Below are 20,285 nucleotides of genomic sequence, written 5' to 3' on the forward strand. Positions count from 1 at the left end.
GTGAGTCTAACCCCAAGAACTTCTGGAAAACGGTTAAAGACCTGGAGAATAAACCCTCCTCCTCACAGCTGCCCATGTCCCTTAATGTTGATGATGTGGTTGTTACTGACAAGAAGCGCATGGCTGAGCTCTTTAATCACCACTTCATTAAGTCAGGATTCCTATTTGACTCAGCCATGTCTCCTTGCTCGTCCAACACTTCCTCATCTCCCACCCCTTCTAATGTGACTAGCCCTGATGCTCCTGCCTCTTTTTCCCCTGCCCTGCTACAGAGTTTCTCCCTGCAGGCGGTCACTGAGTGAGGTGCTAATGGAGCTCCTTAAACTTGACCCCCCCCCCCCCCCCCCAAAAAAAACAAACATCTGGGTCAGATGGTTTAGATCCTTCTTTAAGGTTTTATCCACTATCATCACCAATCCTATCTCTCACCTCTGACCTTTATAACCTGTCTCTCCTCTCTGGGGAGGTTCCCATTGCTTGGAAGGCCGCCACGGTTTGTCCTTTATTAAAAGGGGGAGATCAAGCTGATCCTAACTGGCAATAGGTGTATTTCTATTTTGCCCTGTTTATCAAAAGTGTTGGAAAAACTGACTGGCTTTCTTGATGTCTATAGTATTCTCTCTGGTATGCAATCTGGTTTCCGCTCAGGGTATGGATATATCACCGCAACTTTAAAGGTCCTCAATAATGTCACCATTGTTCTTGATTCTAAGCAATGTTGTGCTGCTATTGTTATTGACTTGGCCAAAGCTTTTGATACGGTAGACCCTTCCATTCTTGTGGGCCGGCTAAGGAGTATTGGTGTCTCTGAGGGTTCTTCGGCCTGGTTTGCTAACTACCTCTCTCAAAGAGTGCAGTGTACAAAGTCAGAACATCTGCTGTATCAGCCACTGTCTGTCACCAAAGGAGTACCCCAAGGCTCGAGCCTAGGCCCCATGCTCTTCTCAATATACATCAACAACATAGCTCAGGCAGTAGGAAGCTCTCTCATCCATTTATATGCAAAAGAAGCAGTCTTATACTCAGCTGGCCCCTCCCAGGATTTTGTGTTAAACGCTCTATAACAAAGCTTTCTTAGTGTCCATCAAGCTTTCTCTGGCCTTAACCTTGAACACCTCCGAAACAAAGGTCATGTGGTTTGGTAAGAAGAATGTCCCTCTCCCCACCGGTGTGATTACTACCTCTGAGGGTTTAGAGCTTGAGGTAGTCACCTCATACAAGTACTTGGGAGTATGACTAGACAATACACTGTCCTTCTCTCAGCACATATCAAAGCTGCAGGCTAAAGTTAAATCTGGACTTGGTTTCCTCTATCGTAATCACTCCTCTTTCACCCCAGCTGCCAAACTAACCCTGATTCAGATGACCATCCTATCCATGCTAGTTTACGGAGACATAATTTATAGATCGTAAGGTAAGGGTGCTCTCGAGGGGCTAGATGTTTACCATTCGGCCATCAGATTTGCCACCAATGCTCCTTATAGGACACATCACTGCACTCTAAACTCCTCTGTAAACTGGTCATCTCTGTATACCCGTCGCAAGACCCACTGGTTGATGCTTATTTATAAAACCCTTAGGCCTCACTCCCCCCTATCTGAGATATCTACTGCAGCCGTCATCAATCACATTCAACACCTGTTCTGCCAGTCACATTCAGGTCCCCAAAGCACACACATCCCTGGGTCTCTCCTCTTTTCAGTTCGCTGCAGCTAGCGACTGGAACGAGCTGCAACAAACACTCAAACTGGACAGTTTTTATCTCAATCTCTTCATTCAAAGTCTCCATCGTGGACACGCTTAGTGACAGTTGTGGCTGCTTTGTGTGATGTATTGTTGTCTCTACCTTCTTGCCCTTTGTGCTGTTGTCTGTACCCTGTTTTGTGTTGCTACCATGTTGTTGTCATTTTGTGTTGCTACCATGTTGTTGTCATTTTGTGTTGCTGCCATGCTATGTTGTTGTCTTAGGTCTCTCTTTATTTAGTGTTGTGTGTTTTGTCCAATATTTTAATTTAATTTATTTTTATTTTAATCCCAAGCCCCCGCCCCCGCAGGAGGACTTTTGACTTTTGGTAATACGTCATTGTAAATAAGAATTTGTTCTTAACTGACTTGCCTAGTTAAATAAAATAACAAATTGAATAAATGGTAGTGATAGAAGTGATTGTTTGTTACGTAGTGATGTGTAGTGATGGTTTGTAGAGTAGTGATGATTTGTTGTGTAGTGATGGTTTGTAGTGTAGTGATGGTTTGTTGTGTAGAGGGATGTTGGTAGTGATGGTTTGTAGAGTAGTGATGGTTTGTTGTGTAGAGTGATGTTGGTAGTGATGGTTTGTAGAGTAGTGATGGTTTGTTGTGTAGTGCAGTGATGGCAGTGATGTTTTTTGTGTAGTGATGGTTTGTAGTGTAGTGATGGTTTATTGTGTAGTGATGGTTGTGATGGTTTGTTGTATAGTGATGGTTTGTAGTGTAGTGATGGTTGTGATGGTGTGTAGTGATGGTTTGTAGTGTAGTGATGGTTTGTTGTATAGTGATGGTTTGTTGTGCAGTGATGGTAGTGATGGTTTGTAGTGTAGTGATGGTTTGTAGTGTAGTGATGGTAGTGATGGTTTGTTGTGTAGTGATGGTTTGTAGTGTAGTAATGGTTGGTTGTGCAATGATGGTAGTGATGTTTTGTTGTGTAGTGATGGTTTGTTGTGTAGAGTGATGTTGGTAGTGATGTTGGTAGTGATGGTTTGTTGTGTAGAGGGATGTTGGTAGTGATGGTTTGTTGTGTAGTGATGGTTTGTTGTGTAGTGATGGTTTGTAGTGTAGTGATGGTTTGTAGTGTAGTGATGGTTTGTTGTGTAGTGATGGTTTGTTGTGTAGTGATGGTTTGTTGTGTAGAGGGATGTTGGTAGTGATGGTTTGTTGTGTAGTGATGGTTTGTTGTGTAGTGATGGTTTGTAGTGTAGTGATGGTTTGTTGTGTAGTGATGGTTTGTTGTGTAGTGATGGTTTGTAGTGTAGTGATGGTAGTGATGGTTTGTTGTGTAGTGATGGTTTGTTGTGTAGTGATGGTTTGTAGTGTAGTGATGGTTGTGCTGGTTTGTAGTGTAGTGATAGTGATGGTTTTGTAGTGATGGTAGTGATGGTTTGTGGTGTAGTGATGGTTTGTAGTGTAGTGATGGTAGTGATGTTTTGTAGTGTAGTGATGGTTGTGAGGGTTTGTTGTGTAGTGATGTTTTTTAGTGTAGTGATGGTTGTGCTGGTTTGTAGTGTAGTGTAGTGATGGTTGTGATGGTGTGTAGTGTAGTGATGGTTTGTACTGCAGTGTAGTGATGGTTTGTAGTGTAGTTATGGTTTGTAGTGTAGTTATGGTTTGTTGTGCAGTGTTGGTAGTAATGGTTTGTTGTGTAGAATGATGCTGGTTGTGATGGTTTGTTGTGTAGTGATGGTTTGTAGTGTTGTGATGGTTTGTAGTGTAGTGATGGTTTGTAGTGTAGTAATGGTTTGTAGTGTAGTTTAATGTTGGTAGTGATGGTTTGTAGTGTAGTGATGGTTTGTAGTGTAGTAATGGTTTGTTGTGTAGTTTAATGTTGGTAGTGATGGTTTGTAGGGATGGTTTGTTGTGAAGTGTAATGTTGGTAGTGATGGTTTGTAGTGTAGTGATGGTTTGTAGTGTAGTTTAATGTTGGTAGTGATGGTTTGTAGTGTAGTGATGGTTTGTAGTGTAGTTTAATGTTGGTAGTGATGGTTTGTAGTGTAGTGATGGTTTGTAGTGTAGTAATGGTTTGTTGTGTAGTTTAATGTTGGTAGTGATGGTTTGTAGGGATGGTTTGTTGTGAAGTGTAATGTTGGTAGTGATGGTTTGTAGTGTAGTGATGGTTTGTAGTGTAGTTTAATGTTGGTAGTGATGGTTTGTAGTGATGGTTTGTTGTGTAGTGATGGTTTGTAGTGATGGTTTGTTGTGTAGTGTAATGTTGGTAGTGATGGTTTGTAGTGTAGTGATGGTTTGTAGTGTAGTGATGGTTTGTTGTGTAGTGATGGTTTGTAGTGATGGTTTGTTGTGTAGTTTAATGTTGGTAGTGATGGTTTGTTGTGTAGTGATGGTTTGTAGTGATGGTTTGTTGTGTAGTGTAATATTGGTAGTGATAGTTTATGTCGTGTAGTGATGGTTTGTTGTGTAGTGTAACGTTGGTAGTGATAGTTTATGTCGTGTAGTGATGGTTTGTTGTGTAGTGTAATGTTGGTAGTGATGGTTTGTAGTGATGGTTTGTTGTGTAGTGATGGTTTGTAGTGATGGTTTGTTGTGTAGTTTAATGTTGGTAGTGATGGTTTGTAGTGATGGTTTGTTGTGTAGTGTAATATTGGTAGTGATAGTTTATGTCGTGTAGTGATGGTTTGTAGTGTAGGGATGGTTTGTTGTGTAATGTTGGTAGTGATGGTTTGTAGTGATGGTTTGTTGTGTAGTTTAATGTTGATAGTGATGATTTGTAGGGGACGGTTTGTTGTGTAGTGTAATATTGGTAGTGATAGTTTATGTCGTGTAGTGATGGTTTGTAGTGATGGTTTGTTGTGTAGTGTAATGTTGGTAGTGATAGTTTATGTCGTGTGGTGATGGATGTGATCTAGGTCTCTCATGCATGTTTACAACAAGTCCTTGACACGTTCCTCCGGTTCTCTCTCACCCCTAGTTCTTCCTGTATCCTTCTCAGATAGGCCTGACATGTCACGGCTTGCCTCCTGGAAAAGACCATTTACACTCCCAGTTACCCGTTCTGGGTTTGATCCCTCTGTCGACCTCTGTATGTGTTTATGTGTCAACGAAAGTTGTGCGCCTCTGTAGAATACTGTACTCTGATGGCAGCCTGGGTTCCATACCTATTGTAATGGGGGGTTTCATTGACCACTCCAGAGAGAGCAGGACAGAGAGGGGATAGAAAGAGAGAAGGATAGATGGTGGACGGAGGTGTGTCCATCCACAAAAAAAGTAATGACATCAGAAGGCTGACAGACACATTTGGTAACGTTCCATTTCATTTCTCCTAACAGCTCATTGATTAAAGAACCCAGTAATTTAATTAGAGAAAAAGCAGACTCTCCCTGAGTCAGGACAGCTTGGACCACCTTCTCCTCTGACACTGCAAAGACCATTAGGTTTTATAGGTGAGAGCAGTCAGAGATTTGTGCCCAAACATATATTCAGAGGAAGACATGCTCACTTTAGTTAATACCCTGTAACCTGGGGTCTTATTCTCAACCCTCTGTATCGATTTTACACTCCCCCTCATGGATTTAAGGGAATGGACTGGGGGTAGAGGACAATGGACTGGGGGTAAGGACAATGGACTGGGGGTAAGGACAATGGACTGGGGGTAAGGACAATGGACTGGGGGTAGAGGACAATGGACTGGGGGTAGAGGACAATGGACTGGCGGTAGAGGACAATGGACTGGCGGTAAGGACAATGGACTGGGGCTAAGGACAATGGACTGGGGGTAAGTACGTTGGACTGGTAAGGACGTTGGACTGGGGGTAGAGGACAATGGACTGGGGGTAAAGGACAATGGACTAGGGGTATAGGACAATGGACTGGGGGTAGAGGACAATGGGCTGGGGGTAGAGGACAATGGACTGGGGGTAAGGACGTTGGACTGGGGGTAGAGGACAATGGACTGGGGGTAAAGGACAATGGACTGGGGGTATAGGACAATGGACTGGGGGTATAGACAATGGACTGGGGGTATAGGACAATGGACTGGGGTTAAAGGACAATGGACTGGGGGTAAAGGACAATGGACTGGGGGTATAGGACAATGGACCGGGGGTAGGGACGTTGGACTGGGGGTATAGGACATTGGACTGGGGGTAGACAATGGACTGGGGGTAGACAATGGACTGGAGGTAAGGACAATGGACCGGGGGTAGAGGACAATGAACTGGGGGTAGACAATGGACTGGAGGTAGAGGACAATGGACTGGGGGTATAGACAATGGACTGGGGGTATAGACAATGGACTGGGGGTATAGGACAATGGACTGGGGGTAAAGGACAATGGACTGGGGGTAAAGGACAATGGACTGGGGGTAGACAATGGACTGGGTGTATAGGACAATGGACTGGGGGTAATGGCAATGGACTGGGGTAGAGGACAGTGGACTGGGGGTAAGGACAATGGACTGGGGGTAAAGACAATGGACTGGGGGTAAAGGACATTGGACTGGGGTAAAGGACAATGGACTGGGGGTAAGGACAATGGACTGGGGGTAAGGACAATGGACTGGGGGTAAAGACAATGGACTGGGGGTAACGGACATTGGACTGGGGGTAAAGGACAATGGACTGGGGGTAGAGGACAATGGACTGGGGGTAGAGGACAATGGACTGGGGGTAGAGGACAATGGACTGGGGGTAAATGACAATGGACTGGGGGTAGAGGACAATGGACTGGGGGTAAAGACAATGGACTTGGGGTAGAGGTACTCCCTACCTTTCTCCCTCAAGTGTGCACTTGCTCACTCCCCATGTTTCTTATACCTGTCCATTCCATGCCAGGGAGTCAAGTGCACACTTCTAGGGTAGTAGGTTAGCGGATAGGGACCCTTTAAAAGGCCTACTGTAATATGTAGGATCAAGCTGCTCTGGTTTGTCTGTCTGTTTGCCCAATGGGAAGAGAAAGACATGGTTCAGAGACAGATACATCACACTGTCTCACGTGTTGCCATGACTGATTGCGTCATTGTTCTGTCTTTCCGGACTTTTCTTAAAAATGGAAGGATAAGAATGGAAGCACTTCAAGGAACAGAAATTACTGCTAGGAGAATGAGAGAGTATAATCATTGATAATTCCACATTATGAAGGCAGATAGACCGTAAACTGGTCAGCCAGAACTCAATCAGCTAATGTTCTCTGTGGTCAGAGATAGACAGAGTATTCTGGTTCTATTTCAACAGCACATGAACTGTATTTCTTGTGGAGAGAGAGAAAGAATGGAGGAGGAGCGAGGACAAGAAGATGTCCTGAGGACAGAGAGAGAAAGGATGGAGGAGGAGCGAGGACAAGTCCTGAGGACAGAGAGAAAGAATGGAGGAGGAGCGAGGACAAGATGTCCTGAGGACAGAGAGAGAGAGAATGGAGGAGGAGCGAGGACAAGTCCTGAGGACAGAGAGAAAGAATGGAGGAGGAGCGAGGACAAGATGTCCTGAGGACAGAGAGAGAGAGAATGGAGGAGGAGCGAGGACAAGTCCTGAGGACAGAGAGAGAGAGAATGAAGAAGGGTTGAGAGGTGAGGTGGCGGATGAGTGATGGAGAAGTGTGTGTGTGTGTGTGTGTGTGTGTGTGTGTGTGTGTGTGTGTGTGTGTGTGTGTGTGTGTGTGTGTGTGTGTGTGTGTGTGTGTGTGTGTGTGTGTGTGTGTGTGTAAGTAATCTAGGGCTGGGCTGGTTCTGTGGATAAGATCGGCCTGTGGAACAATGAGAGGATGGTGCTGTCACTGAACCCATCAGGTCAAGGTGAGACTAATGTACTCTGACACACACCAAACTCCAACCCCCTGGCCAAGCCCTCATTTCTGTACGTAGATACACAGATAAGCTGTCTATTAAAGACCCTGTTAACGTTTTTCAAGAAACCTCACACACTCAGAGACACGTTGACGGACACTCAGAGACAGATACACAGGCCGACACACCAGACCGACATACTCGGACACAGACTGAGCTCGGATTCCTATTGTCTACCGGCATAGTCTCGTTTAACAGTCTGATTCCAGGTGCTGAGATGACCCGAGGAGTTGGTAACCGGGGGAAAGTTGAAGTGTTCGTGGTAATGATATCGTTCCTGTTAACCGTGCTCCTACAGCACACACCCACTGCGGAAGCCATCGGTGAGTACCCGTCTCTAGGTGTCCTTTACGCGCCCATAACACAGACAGCAGGGGGGAATCAATGTGTCACTGTTACAGCATACTAGGGTGCCATTGTAAAAAAATACTTATGTTTCCTCCCGATCCATAAAGTAGAATAATGGCAGGACAACAGTGGACATATGGTTGTGTACGGGAATCTAGTCGGTCCTCCGTTGATCTTCCTGTGTAACATAGATGTCGTGTGTAGCGTATAGTAAGCCTGAGGATGTGTAGACTGTGTGTGTGGGTTTTTTTATTTTTATTTTAAATGTGTGCATGACTCACACGAAAAAACTTTTGCATATTACAACTTGTTGTTTAAACAACAGACTAAATTGTCTTGACAGTCGTTTCATTTGTTTCTGCTGACGATGGATCTTCGGTCTAAAACACTTTCTCCCTGTCTCTCTCCGTGAGCATGTTTGGATGAGTGCAGGTAATCAAGGCTATGTCACAAATGGCAGCCTATTCCCTAGATAGTGCACTGCTTTAGACCAGGGCCCCTAGTCCACAGACCATTAGGCTGTGAGAGATTGATACTGTTCAGCTTTAGTACGCTTCTGCATGACTTCTCTGTAGCCAGGACCCACGGTCCTCTGATGGTCATAGTCATTAACTCTGTTCTGTAGCCAGGACCCACGGTCCTCTAATGGCCATAGTCATTAACTCTGTTCTGTAGCCAGGACCCACAGTCCTCTAATGGCCATAGTCATTAACTATGTTCTGTAGCCAGGACCCACAGTCCTCTAATGGCCATAGTCATTAACTCTGTTCTGTAGCCAGGACCCACGGTCCTCTAATGGCCATAGTCATTAACTCTGTTCTGTAGCCAGGACCCACAGTCCTCTAATGGCCATAGTCATTAACTCTGCTCTGTAGCCATGACCCACAGTCCTCTAATGGCCATAGTCATTAACTCTGCTCTGTAGCCATGACCCACAGTCCTCTAATGGCCATAGTCATTAACTCTGCTCTGTAGCCATGACCCACAGTCCTCTAATGGCCATAGTCATTAACTCTGCTCTGTAGCCAGGGCCCACAGTCCTCTAATGGCCATAGTCATTAACTCTGCTCTTAATTTCTACTGCCAAGTTTACACCTTCACTATTACAGTGGAACATTTTGTACAGGAAGTTGTCTAAAAGGGATTGAATTTGTTGTTGTCTAATTGTTTTTTGGTAGGTTTCCACACTACTTTCCTTCCATCTATAGCATTTCTTAATATTATTCAGTTCTTTTGGCCTTGATGCCTCATGATTGAGTATTGCTCTGTTCAAGTAGACTGTGATCTGTGATAGGGGTGTCAGTGGGCTAACTGTGAACGCTCTGAGAGACTCTGGGTTGAGGTCAGTGATAAAGTAGTCTACAGTACTACTGCCAAGAGATGAGCTATAGGTGTACCTACCATAGGAGTCCCCTCGAAGCCTACCGTTGACTATGTACATACCCAGCGTGCGACAGAGCTGCAGGAGTTGTGACCTGTTTTTGTTGGTATGTTGTCATAGTTGTACCTAGGGGGGCATATGGGGGAGGGAATGCTGTCACCTCCAGGTAGGTGTTTGTCCCCCTGTGTGCTGAGGGTGTCAGGTTCTTGTCCGGTTCTGGCATTTAGGTCACCACAGACTAGTACATGTCCCTGGGCCTGCAAATGTTTGATTTCCCCCTCCAGTATGGAGAAGCTGTCTTCATTAAAGTATGGGGATTCTAGTGGGGGGATATAGGTAGCACAAAGGAGGACATTTTTCTCTGTTAGGATAATTTCCTTTTGAATTTCTAGCCAAATATAAAATGTTCCTGTTTTGATTAATTTAATGGAGTGAGTTAGGTCTGCTCTACACCAAAGTAGCAAACCCCCTGAGTCCCTTCCCTGTTTCACACCTGGTAGTGTGGTAGATGGGACTACCAGCTCTCTGTAACCTAGAGGGCAACCAGTGGGTCCATCTCCTCTATACGATGTTTCACACCTGGTAGTTTGGTGGACGGGACTACCAGCTCTCTGTAACCTAGAGGGCAACCAGTGGGTCCGTCTCCTCTATACCATGTTTCTTGTAGGATGACAATTTCTGTATTTCCAGGTTCCTGCTCTTTAGGCCAAAGGCAGATGACGTCAGGCCTTGGATATTCCAGGATGAGATAGTGAATGCGTTGTGTTCCATAAAGTGTCCAATGTTGTTGGTTGTATGGTTTGACCTCAGGCCAGTAAGTGTGAGCAGAGCCTGCTGAGCATCTGGTACATGCCATTGGTTTGGGCTAGTGTAAGAGTGCGGGTTGGGCCTGTTTGCCCGCTCACTACCTGGGCGTATGTGTGACTTCCATGATGAGGCCCTCTTTGGGGGGATGGGGTGGGCAGGAGGGGCATAGGTCTAATCTGAGGGGGGCCTAAATGGGGTGTGGGCATGGTTGGGGTGGGGGTGTGGAAGTGGCTGGTGGTGTTGTGGTCTGGATGTAGGTCCTCTCGGCGTGGGTCCTCTATGTGTAGGTCCGGGGGTCCCGCAAGTCTGGGAGAGTATCTCGATGGTCTGGGCGGGGTGTCTATTGATCTGTTGCTCCTGTGTGAAGTGTTGGAGCTGCGTTTGAGAGTGATGTCCTTTAGGGTCCAGGTGAAGATGGGCCCTGCTGCCTTGTAGAGATGGACCTGGTCATAGAGGCTGTTCTAGTCCAGGGTGGAGTGGTGTGCACTGCTGCCTTGTAGAGGTGGACCTGGTCATAGAGGCTGTTCAAGTCCAGGGTGGAGTGGTGTGCACTGCTGCCTTGTAGAGGTGGACCTGGTCATAGAGGCTGTTCAAGTCCAGGGTGGAGTGGTGTGCACTGCTGCCTTGTAGAGGTGGACCTGGTCATAGAGGCTGTTCTAGTCCAGGGTGGAGTGGTGGACCTGGTCATAGAGGCTGTTCAAGTCCAGGGTGGAGTGGTGGACCTGGTCATAGAGGCTGTTCAAGTCCAGGGTGGAGTGGTGGACCTGGTCATAGAGGCTGTTCAAGTCCAGGGTGGAGTGGTGGACCTGGTCATAGAGGCTGTTCAAGTCCAGGGTGGAGTGGTGGGCCCTGTTGCCTTGTAGAGGTGGACCTGGTCATAGAGGCTGTTCTAGTCCAGGGTGGAGTGGTGTGCACTGCTGCCTTGTAGAGGTGGACCTGGTCATAGAGGCTGTTCTAGTCCAGGGTGGAGTGGTGGACCTGGTCATAGAGGCTGTTCTAGTCCAGGGTGGAGTGGTGTGCACTGCTGCCTTGTAGAGGTGGACCTGGTCATAGAGGCTGTTCAAGTCCAGGGTGGAGTGGTGGACCTGGTCATAGAGGCTGTTCAAGTCCAGGGTGGAGTGGTGGACCTGGTCATAGAGGCTGTTCAAGTCCAGGGTGGAGTGGTGGACCTGGTCATAGAGGCTGTTCTAGTCCAGGGTGGAGTGGTGGACCTGGTCATAGAGGCTGTTCAAGTCCAGGGTGGAGAGGTGGACCTGGTCATAGAGGCTGTTCAAGTCCAGGGTGGAGTGGTGGACCTGGTCATAGAGGCTGTTCAAGTCCAGGGTGGAGTGGTGGACCTGGTCATAGAGGCTGTTCAAGTCCAGGGTGGAGTGGTGGACCTGGTCATAGAGGCTGTTCAAGTCCAGGGTGGAGTGGTGGACCTGGTCATAGAGGCTGTTCAAGTCCAGGGTGGAGTGGTGGACCTGGTCATAGAGGCTGTTCAGGTCCAGGGTGGAGTGGTGGGCCTGGTCATAGAGGCTGTTCAGGTCCAGGGTGGAGTGGTGGACCTGGTCATAGAGGCTGTTCAAGTCCAGGGTGGAGCGGTGGACCTGGTCATAGAGGCTGTTCAAGTCCAGGGTGGAGTGGTGGACCTGGTCATAGAGGCTGTTCAAGTCCAGGGTGGAGAGGTGGACCTGGTCATAGAGGCTGTTCAAGTCCAGGGTGGAGTGGTGGACCTGGTCATAGAGGCTGTTCTAGTCCAGGGTGGAGTGGTGGACCTGGTCATAGAGGCTGTTCTAGTCCAGGGTGGAGTGGTGGACCTGGTCATAGAGGCTGTTCAAGTCCAGGGTGGAGTGGTGGACCTGGTCATAGAGGCTGTTCTAGTCCAGGGTGGAGTGGTGGGCCAGGAAAACATTTGGTTTTGAGGCACAGTCACGGGAAACAATTGCGTTTACCCGCTGTATTGTGGCAGGGTGGACGTCTTTTCGTGGTAGCAGGGTGGAGATAACCCCTTGTGCGTTGGGGATAGTAGAATTAAGCTTTTTCAATCACTCCCTTCAGTGCTGTGGCCACCATTTTCCTGCTGTGCCCTCAGGTCATTTGTGCCTGTGTGTTTTATTATGTGGCCGGGTGAGCCTAGTTGGTCCTCAGACAGAAGGTCTAGTGTATGCTGGGTGTTTAGACACTATGTGTTTGGGAACTAGTTTTTCTTCTTGTATATATTTTCTGTTTGAGTCCATAAGGAGTACAATCTGTGTCTTGTGTTTGTCTGTTTGCCCTCTTGTGTGTGTGTGTGTGTGTGTGTGTGTGTAGGGGGATTGTCAGGAGGGCTATCAGGTTGGCTGATTGGGGGGGATTCTGCTTGGGATTCTTCATTTGTCTGTCCCGCTGTGATTTCGACGCTATGGTCAGGGGTGGACTGTTCTGCTATGGTGTCAAGACTTTTGTCGGGAGCTGAGGTTGGCTGTTCTGCTGGCTTCTCTGTGGGGGTGGCCACCTCTCTAGTAGGTTGTTCTCTGTCACACGCCATCCCCCTCAACCTCTCCTCCGTCCCCCTCACGCTCTCCTCCATCCCCCTCACCCTCTCCTCCAGCAGTCTGATCCTCTCCTCTAGTGCTCTGTTCTTCTCCTGCTCTTTCTCCTGTTGAAGTTGTCTCACCACTGTCCAGAGTGCAGATATGTCTCTCCACCTCCAGCTCCCTGGGTCTGGTTAAGGGGGTGTTGTTGTGCTGGAATGTTGTCTGGGTCTGTGCTGACTGGAGTGTAATCACCTGCTGTTCCACCTCTACCTGCCTTACCTCCAGCTGGGTAAATGTATTCTTAATTTCAATGAGGGGGTAGTACTCTGCTGCGAGGTTGACTTTCCGCTTGGGGTGGCTCGTCTGTGAGGTTATATAATGAAGAGGTCTGGTCTGACCCTCTCGGAGTGGGGGGCATCTTTCTCAAGGGAGAGCTTCTCCTGCTGGGCTAATTCTTTGATCAGGTGAAAGTCCAGCTGAGACTGTTTGGGGTTGTTGCCCTGTACCATTACTGTTCCAGACTTATAGAGATTTATATTAGCTGACTCAGAGTCCTCATTGTCTGGAGTCAAATTGAATTGAGGGCAGTTAATTCAGGAAGTTAACTCAAAACAGTTTGGAGTGGGGGGCTGTGTGTGTGTGGAGTGGGGGGTTGTGTGTGTGTGTGGAGTGGGGGGTTGTGTGTGTGTGTGGAGTGGGGGGTTGTGTGTGTGTGTGTGTGTGTGTGTGTGTGTGTGTGTGTGTGTGTGTGTGTGTGTGTGTGGAGTGGGGGGTTGTGTGTGTGTGTGGAGTGGGGGGTTGTGTGTGTGTGGAGTGGGGGGTTGTGTGTGTGTGTGTGTGGAGTGTGGGGTTGTGTGTGTGTGTGTGTGTGGAGTGGGGGGTTGTGTGTGTGTGTGGAGTGGGGGGTTGTGTGTGTGTGTGGTCGGGGGTTGTGTGTGTGTGTGGAGTGGGGGGCTGTGTTTGTGTGGAGTGGGTGTGTGTGTGTGTGTGGAGTGGGGGGTTGTGTGTGTGTGTATGGAGTGGGGGGTTGTGTGTGTGTGTGTGTGTTTTCATGTTGGTATCCTTGACTTGGTCCTCTACTTCCAGCCAGCTGTGGCCTCCAGTTCTTCCTGTTTGTCTGTTTTGACATCAATCGTTCCTGTGTGAAGGAGTTGACTGCTCTTCTATCTCCTAGCCCTTAGTTCCTAGCCCTTAGTTCATAGCCCTTAGCTCCTAGCCCTTAGCTCCTAGCCCTTAGCTCCTAGCCCTTAGCTCCTAGCCCTTAGCTCCTAGCCCTTAGCTCCTAGCCCTTAGCTCCTAGCCCTTAGCTCCTAGCCCTTAGCTCCTAGCCCTTAGTTTCTAGCTCTTAGTTCCTAGCCCTTAGCTCCTAGCCCTTAGCTCCTATCTCCTCATTGCTTCCATCCCTATCCCTCACTGGGTTTGAACCAGGGACCTGAACCTACAAGGTCCGGAGTCTGCTGGTTTTCTGTTTTTCCTATATCCTATTCTCTAGCTTCTTGTTCCTATCCCCTAGGTCCTATTCCCAAGTTCATAGTTTCAAGCTCCTATCCCCTAGCTCCTTTATATCCTGTCTCCTATCCCCTAGCTACGATTATCTAGCTCATAGTTACTAGCTCCTATCCCCTTGCTCATAGTTTCTAGTTCCTAGATCCTGTTTTCTAGCTCCTAGTTCCTAGCTTCTATCCCCTAGCTCCTTTGTATCCTATATCCTATCCCCTAGCTCCTAATCCCTAGCTCAGAGTTCCTAGCTCCTATCCCTGAGCTCCTATCTCCTTTATATCCTATATCCTATCCCCTAGCTCCGATTCTCTAGCTCATAGTTACTAGCTCCTATCCCCTTGCTCATAGTTTATAGTTCCTAGATCCTGTTTTCTAGCTCCTAGTTCCTAGCTTCTATCCCCTAGCTCCTTTGTATCCTATATCCTATCCCCTAGCTCCTAATCCCTAGCTCAGAGTTCCTAGCTCCTATCCCTGAGCTCCTATCTCCTTTATATCCTATATCCTATCCCCTAGCTCCGATTCTCTAGCTCATAGTTACTAGCTCCTATCCCCTTGCTCATAGTTTATAGTTCCTAGATCCTGTTTTCTAGCTCCTAGTTCCTAGCTTCTATCCCCTAGCTCCTTTGTATCCTATATCCTATCCCCTAGCTCCTAATCCCTAGCTCAGAGTTCCTAGCTCCTATCCCTGAGCTCCTATCCCTGAGCTCCTATCTCCTTTATATCCTATATCCTATCCCCTAGCTCCTATTCTCTTGCTCATAGTTCCTAGCTCCTATCCCCTAGTTCCTAGCTCCTACAGTGGGTCTTCCGTTAAAAGGTGTGCCGTACTGCAACACAGCTTGTAGGGTGCTGCAGAATTCTATTGGCACGTTATTTAACTGCCAACCATTGTTGCCAGAGCTCAACACTTTTAAAGGAAGAATCACTGTAGCCCCTAACTCTCAATCTCCTATCTCCTAACTCCTAGCTCTGATACATCCTATCTCCTAACTCTTATACATCCTAGCTCTTATACATCCTAGCTCTTAGCTCTTATACATCCTATCTCCTAACTCTTATACATCCTAGCTCTTATACATCCTAGCTCTTAGCTCTTATACATCCTATCTCCTAACTCTTATACATCCTAGCTCTTATACATCCTAGCTCTTAGCTCTTATACATCCTATCTCCTAACTCTTATACATCCTAGCTCTTATACATCCTATCTCCTAGCTCTTATACATCCTATAACCTAACTCTTATACATCCTAACTCCTAGCTCTTATACATCCTATCTCCTAGCTCTTATACATCCTATCTCCTAGCTCTTATACATCCTAACACCTAGATCTTATACATCCTATCTCCTAACTCCTAGCTCTTATACATCCTAACTCCTAGCTCTTATACATCCTAACTCCTAGCTCTTATACATCCTATTTCCTAACACCTAGCTCCTATCTCCTAACTCCTAGCTCTTATACATCCTATCTCCTAACTCCTAGCTCTTATACATCCTAACTCCTAGCTCTCATACATTCTAACTTCTAGCTCTTATACATCCTAACTCCTAGCTCTTATACATCCTAACTCCTAGCTCTTATACATCCTAACTCCAAACTCTTATACATCCTAACTCCTAGCTTTTCTACATCCTAACTCCTAGCTTTTCTACATCCTAACTCCTAGCTCTTATACATCCTAACTCCTAGCTCTTCTACATCCTAACTCCTAGCTCTTATACATCTTATCTCCTAACTCCTAGCTCTTATACATCCTAACTCCTTGCTCTTATACATCCTATTTCCTAACACCTAGCTCCTATCTCCTAACTCCTAGCTCTTATACATCCTATCTCCTAACTCCTAGCTCTTATACATCCTAACTCCTAGCTCTCATACATTCTAACTTCTAGCTCTTATACATCCTAACTCCTAGCTCTTATACATCCTAACTCCTAGCTCTTATACATCCTAACTCCTAGCTTTTCTACATCCTAACTCCTAGCTTTTCTACATCCTAACTCCTAGCTCTTATACATCCTAACTCCTAGCTCTTCTACATCCTAACTCCTAGCTCTTATACATCTTATCTCCTAACTCCTAGCTCTTATACATCCTAACTCCTAGCTCTTATACATCCTAACTCCTAGCTCTTATACAACCTATCTCCTATCTCCTATACATCCTAACTCCTAGCTCTTATACATCCTAACTCCTAGCTCTTATACATCCTAACTCCTAGCTCTTATACATCCTAACTCCTAGCTCTAATACAACCTATCTCCTATCTCCTATACATCCTAACTCCTAGCTCTTCTACATCCTAACTCCTAGCTCTTATACATCCTAACTCCTAGCTCTTATACATCCTATCTCCTAACTCCTATACATCCTTTCTCCTAGCTCTTCTACATCCCAGCTGGCTCCTGGTCGTGTTGTTTCTCTCTGTCTCTCTATGCTGTCAATAGAGATGGTTTACAGCCGAAGGGAATTACTCTACAGTCGTTTGTTCCCCTGTGGACAACCATTGATTAACTTGTTGTCTCTCTGTCTCTCTCTCTCCACACACACACACACACACACACACACACACACACACACACACACACACACACACACACACACACACACACACACACACACACACACACACACACACACACCTGTGTATATATATATACAGGCAGACATATATATAGAACCCTTTATATATACAGTGCCTTGCGAAAGTATTCGGCCCCCTTGAACTTTGCGACCTTTTGCCACATTTCAGGCTTCAAACATAAAGATATAAAACTGTATTTTTTTGTGAAGAATCAACAACAAGTGGGACAAAATCATGAAGTGGAACGACATTTATTGGATATTTCAAACTTTTTTAACAAATCAAAAACTGAAAAATTGGGCGTGCAAAATTATTCAGCCCCCTTAAGTTAATACTTTGTAGCGCCACCTTTTGCTGCGATTACAGCTGTAAGTCGCTTGGGGTATGTCTCTATCAGTTTTGCACATCGAGAGACTGAAATTTTTTCCCATTCCTCCTTGCAAAACAGCTCGAGCTCAGTGAGGTTGGATGGAGAGCATTTGTAAACAGCAGTTTTCAGTTCTTTCCACAGATTCTCGATTGGATTCAGGTCTGGACTTTGACTTGGCCATTCTAACACCTGGATATGTTTATTTTTGAACCATTCCATTGTAGATTTTGCTTTATGTTTTGGATCATTGTCTTGTTGGAAGACAAATCTCCGTCCCAGTCTCAGGTCTTTTGCAGACTCCATCAGGTTTTCTTCCAGAATGGTCCTGTATTTGGCTCCATCCATCTTCCCATCAATTTTAACCATCTTCCCTGTCCCTGCTGAAGAAAAGCAGGCCCAAACCATGATGCTGCCACCACCATGTTTGACAGTGGGGATGGTGTGTTCAGGGTGATGAGCTGTGTTGCTTTTACGCCAAACATAACGTTTTGCATTGTTGCCAAAAAGTTCAATTTTGGTTTCATCTGACCAGAGCACCTTCTTCCACATGTTTGGTGTGTCTCCCAGGTGGCTTGTGGCAAACTTTAAACAACACTTTTTATGGATATCTTTAAGAAATGGCTTTCTTCTTGCCACTCTTCCATAAAGGCCAGATTTGTGCAATATACGACTGATTGTTGTCCTATGGACAGAGTCTCCCACCTCAGCTGTAGATCTCTGCAGTTCATCCAGAGTGATCATGGGCCTCTTGGCTGCATCTCTGATCAGTCTTCTCCTTGTATGAGCTGAAAGTTTAGAGGGACGGCCAGGTCTTGGTAGATTTGCAGTGGTCTGATACTCCTTCCATTTCAATATTATCGCTTGCACAGTGCTCCTTGGGATGTTTAAAGCTTGGGAAATCTTTTTGTATCCAAATCCGGCTTTAAACTTCTTCACAACAGTATCTCGAACCTGCCTGGTGTGTTCCTTGTTCTTCATGATGCTCTCTGCGCTTTTAACGGACCTCTGAGACTATCACAGTGCAGGTGCATTTATACGGAGACTTGATTACACACAGGTGGATTGTATTTATCATCATTAGTCATTTAGGTCAACATTGGATCATTCAGAGATCCTCACTGAACGTCTGGAGAGAGTTTGCTGCACTGAAAGTAAAGGGGCTGAATAATTTTGCACGCCCAATTTTTCAGTTTTTGATTTGTTAAAAAAGTTTGAAATATCCAATAAATGTCGTTCCACTTCATGATTGTGTCCGACTTGTTGTTGATTCTTCACAAAAAAATACAGTTTTATATCTTTATGTTTGAAGCCTGAAATGTGGCAAAAGGTCGCAAAGTTCAAGGGGGCCGAATACTTTCGCAAGGCACTGTATATCTCCTAACTCCTAGCTCTTATACAACCTATCTCCTATCTCCTATACATCCTAACTCCTAGATCTTGACTACTCTTGACCAGAACCCTTTTTGTATATTTATCAAATCAAATCAAAATCAAATCAAATTAATTTATATAGCCCTTCGTACATCAGCTGATATCTCAAAGTGCTGTACAGAAACCGAGCCTAAAACCCCAAACAGCAAGCAATGCAGGGTGTAGAAGCACGGTGGCTAGGAAGAACTCCCTAGAAAGGCCAAAACCTAGGAAGAAACCTAGAGAGGAACCAGGCTATGTGGGGTGGCCAGTCCTCTTCTGGCTGTGCCGGGTGGAGATTATAACAGAACATGGCCAAGTTGTTCAAATGTTCATGCTGTAGCCCACAAAGATCTCCGCCACGGCACAACCCAAGGGGGGGGGGGGGCGCCAACCCAGACAGGATGACCACATCAGTGAATCAACCCACTCAGGTGACGCACCCCTTCCAGGGACGGCATGAGAGAGCCCCAGTAAGCCAGTGATTCAGCCCCTGTAATAGGGTTAGAGGCAGAGAATCCCAGTGGAAAGAGGGGAACCGGCCAGGCAGAGACAGCAAGGGCGGTTCGTTGCTCCAGAGCCTTTCCGTTCACCTTCCCACTCCTGGGCCAGACTACACTCAATCATATGACCCACTGAAGAGATGAGTCTTGCTCCCTCTCTCTCCCCCCTCCCCAGCTCTGGACCCGTGTTCTGCCTACATCTCTCTGAATGAACCCTGGTGTACTACAGAGTACCATCTGAAACACTCCTCTATCTAAACTGCTCTCCTCTCCTCTCTTCTCTCCCCCTCTCCTCTCCTCTCTCCTCTTCTCTTCTCTCCCCTCTCCTCTCCTCTCTTCTCTCCCCCTCTCCTCTCCTCTCTTCTCTCCCCTCTCCCCACCTCTCCTCTCTCCCCTTCTCTCCCCCTCTCCTCTCCTCTCGCCTCTTCTCTTCACTTCTCTCCTCTCCCCCACCTCTCTTCTCTCCTCTCCTCTCCCCCACCTCTCTTCTCTCCTCTCCCTCCACCTTTCTCCTCTCCTCTCCCCCACCTCATTTCTCTCCTCTCCCCCCACCTTTCTCCTCTCCTCTCTTCTCTCCTCTCCCCCCACCTCTCTTCTCTCCTCTCCCCCCACCTCTCTTCTCTTCTCTCCCTCCACCTCTCTTCTCCCCTCTCCCCCACCTCTCTCCTCTCCTCTCCTCTCCTCTCCCCCCACCCCTCTCCTCTCCTCTCCCCCCACCTCTCTTCTCTCCTCTCCCCCCACCTCACTTCTCTCCTCTCCCCCCATCTCTCTTCTCACCTCTCTCCTCTCCTCTCCCCCACCTCTCTTCTCTCCTCTCCCCCCACCTCTCTTCTCTCCTCTCCCCCCACCTCTCTTCTCTCCTCTCCACCCACCTCAACTCTCTCCTCTCCCCCACCTCTCTTCTCTCCTCTCCCTCCACCTTTCTCCTCTCCTCTCCCCCCACCTCTCTTCTCTCCTCTCCCCCACCTCTCTTTTCTCCTCTCCCCCCACCTCTCTCCTCTCCTCTCTTTTCCTCCCACCTCTCTCCTCTCCTCTCTTCTCCCCCCACCTCTCTTCTCTCCTCTCCCCCCACCTATCTTCTCTGCTCTCCCCCCACCTCTCTCCTCTCCCCCCACCTCTCTCCTCTCCCCCACCTCTCTCCTCTCCTCTCCCCCACCTCATTTCTCTCCTCTCCCCCCACCTTTCTCCTCTCCTCTTTTCTCTCCTCTCCCCCCACCTCTCTTCTCTCCTCTCCCCCCACCTCTCTTCTCTTCTCTCCCTCCACCTCTCTTCTCCCCTCTCCCCCACCTCTCTCCTCTCCTCTCCTCTCCCCCCACCCCTCTCCTCTCCTCTCCC

General features: G+C 47.1%; 1 protein-coding gene across 1 annotated transcript in view; it reads left to right on the plus strand.

Moving 5' to 3' along the window:
• Positions 1–7,614: 7,614 nt before the first annotated feature.
• The window catches only part of LOC139367414 (oncoprotein-induced transcript 3 protein-like), a 36,428-nt gene continuing 23,757 nt past the window's right edge, over positions 7,615–20,285 (plus strand). Inside the window, exon 1 of the mRNA XM_071105620.1 lies at positions 7,615–7,867. Within this exon, the coding sequence (XP_070961721.1) occupies positions 7,762–7,867 (106 nt within the window). The 5' untranslated portion in view covers positions 7,615–7,761. The remainder of the gene's footprint in view (positions 7,868–20,285) is intronic.

This window comes from Oncorhynchus clarkii, chromosome 16 (assembly GCF_045791955.1).
Source record: "Oncorhynchus clarkii lewisi isolate Uvic-CL-2024 chromosome 16, UVic_Ocla_1.0, whole genome shotgun sequence".
Classification (NCBI taxonomy): Eukaryota; Metazoa; Chordata; class Actinopteri; order Salmoniformes; family Salmonidae; genus Oncorhynchus; species Oncorhynchus clarkii.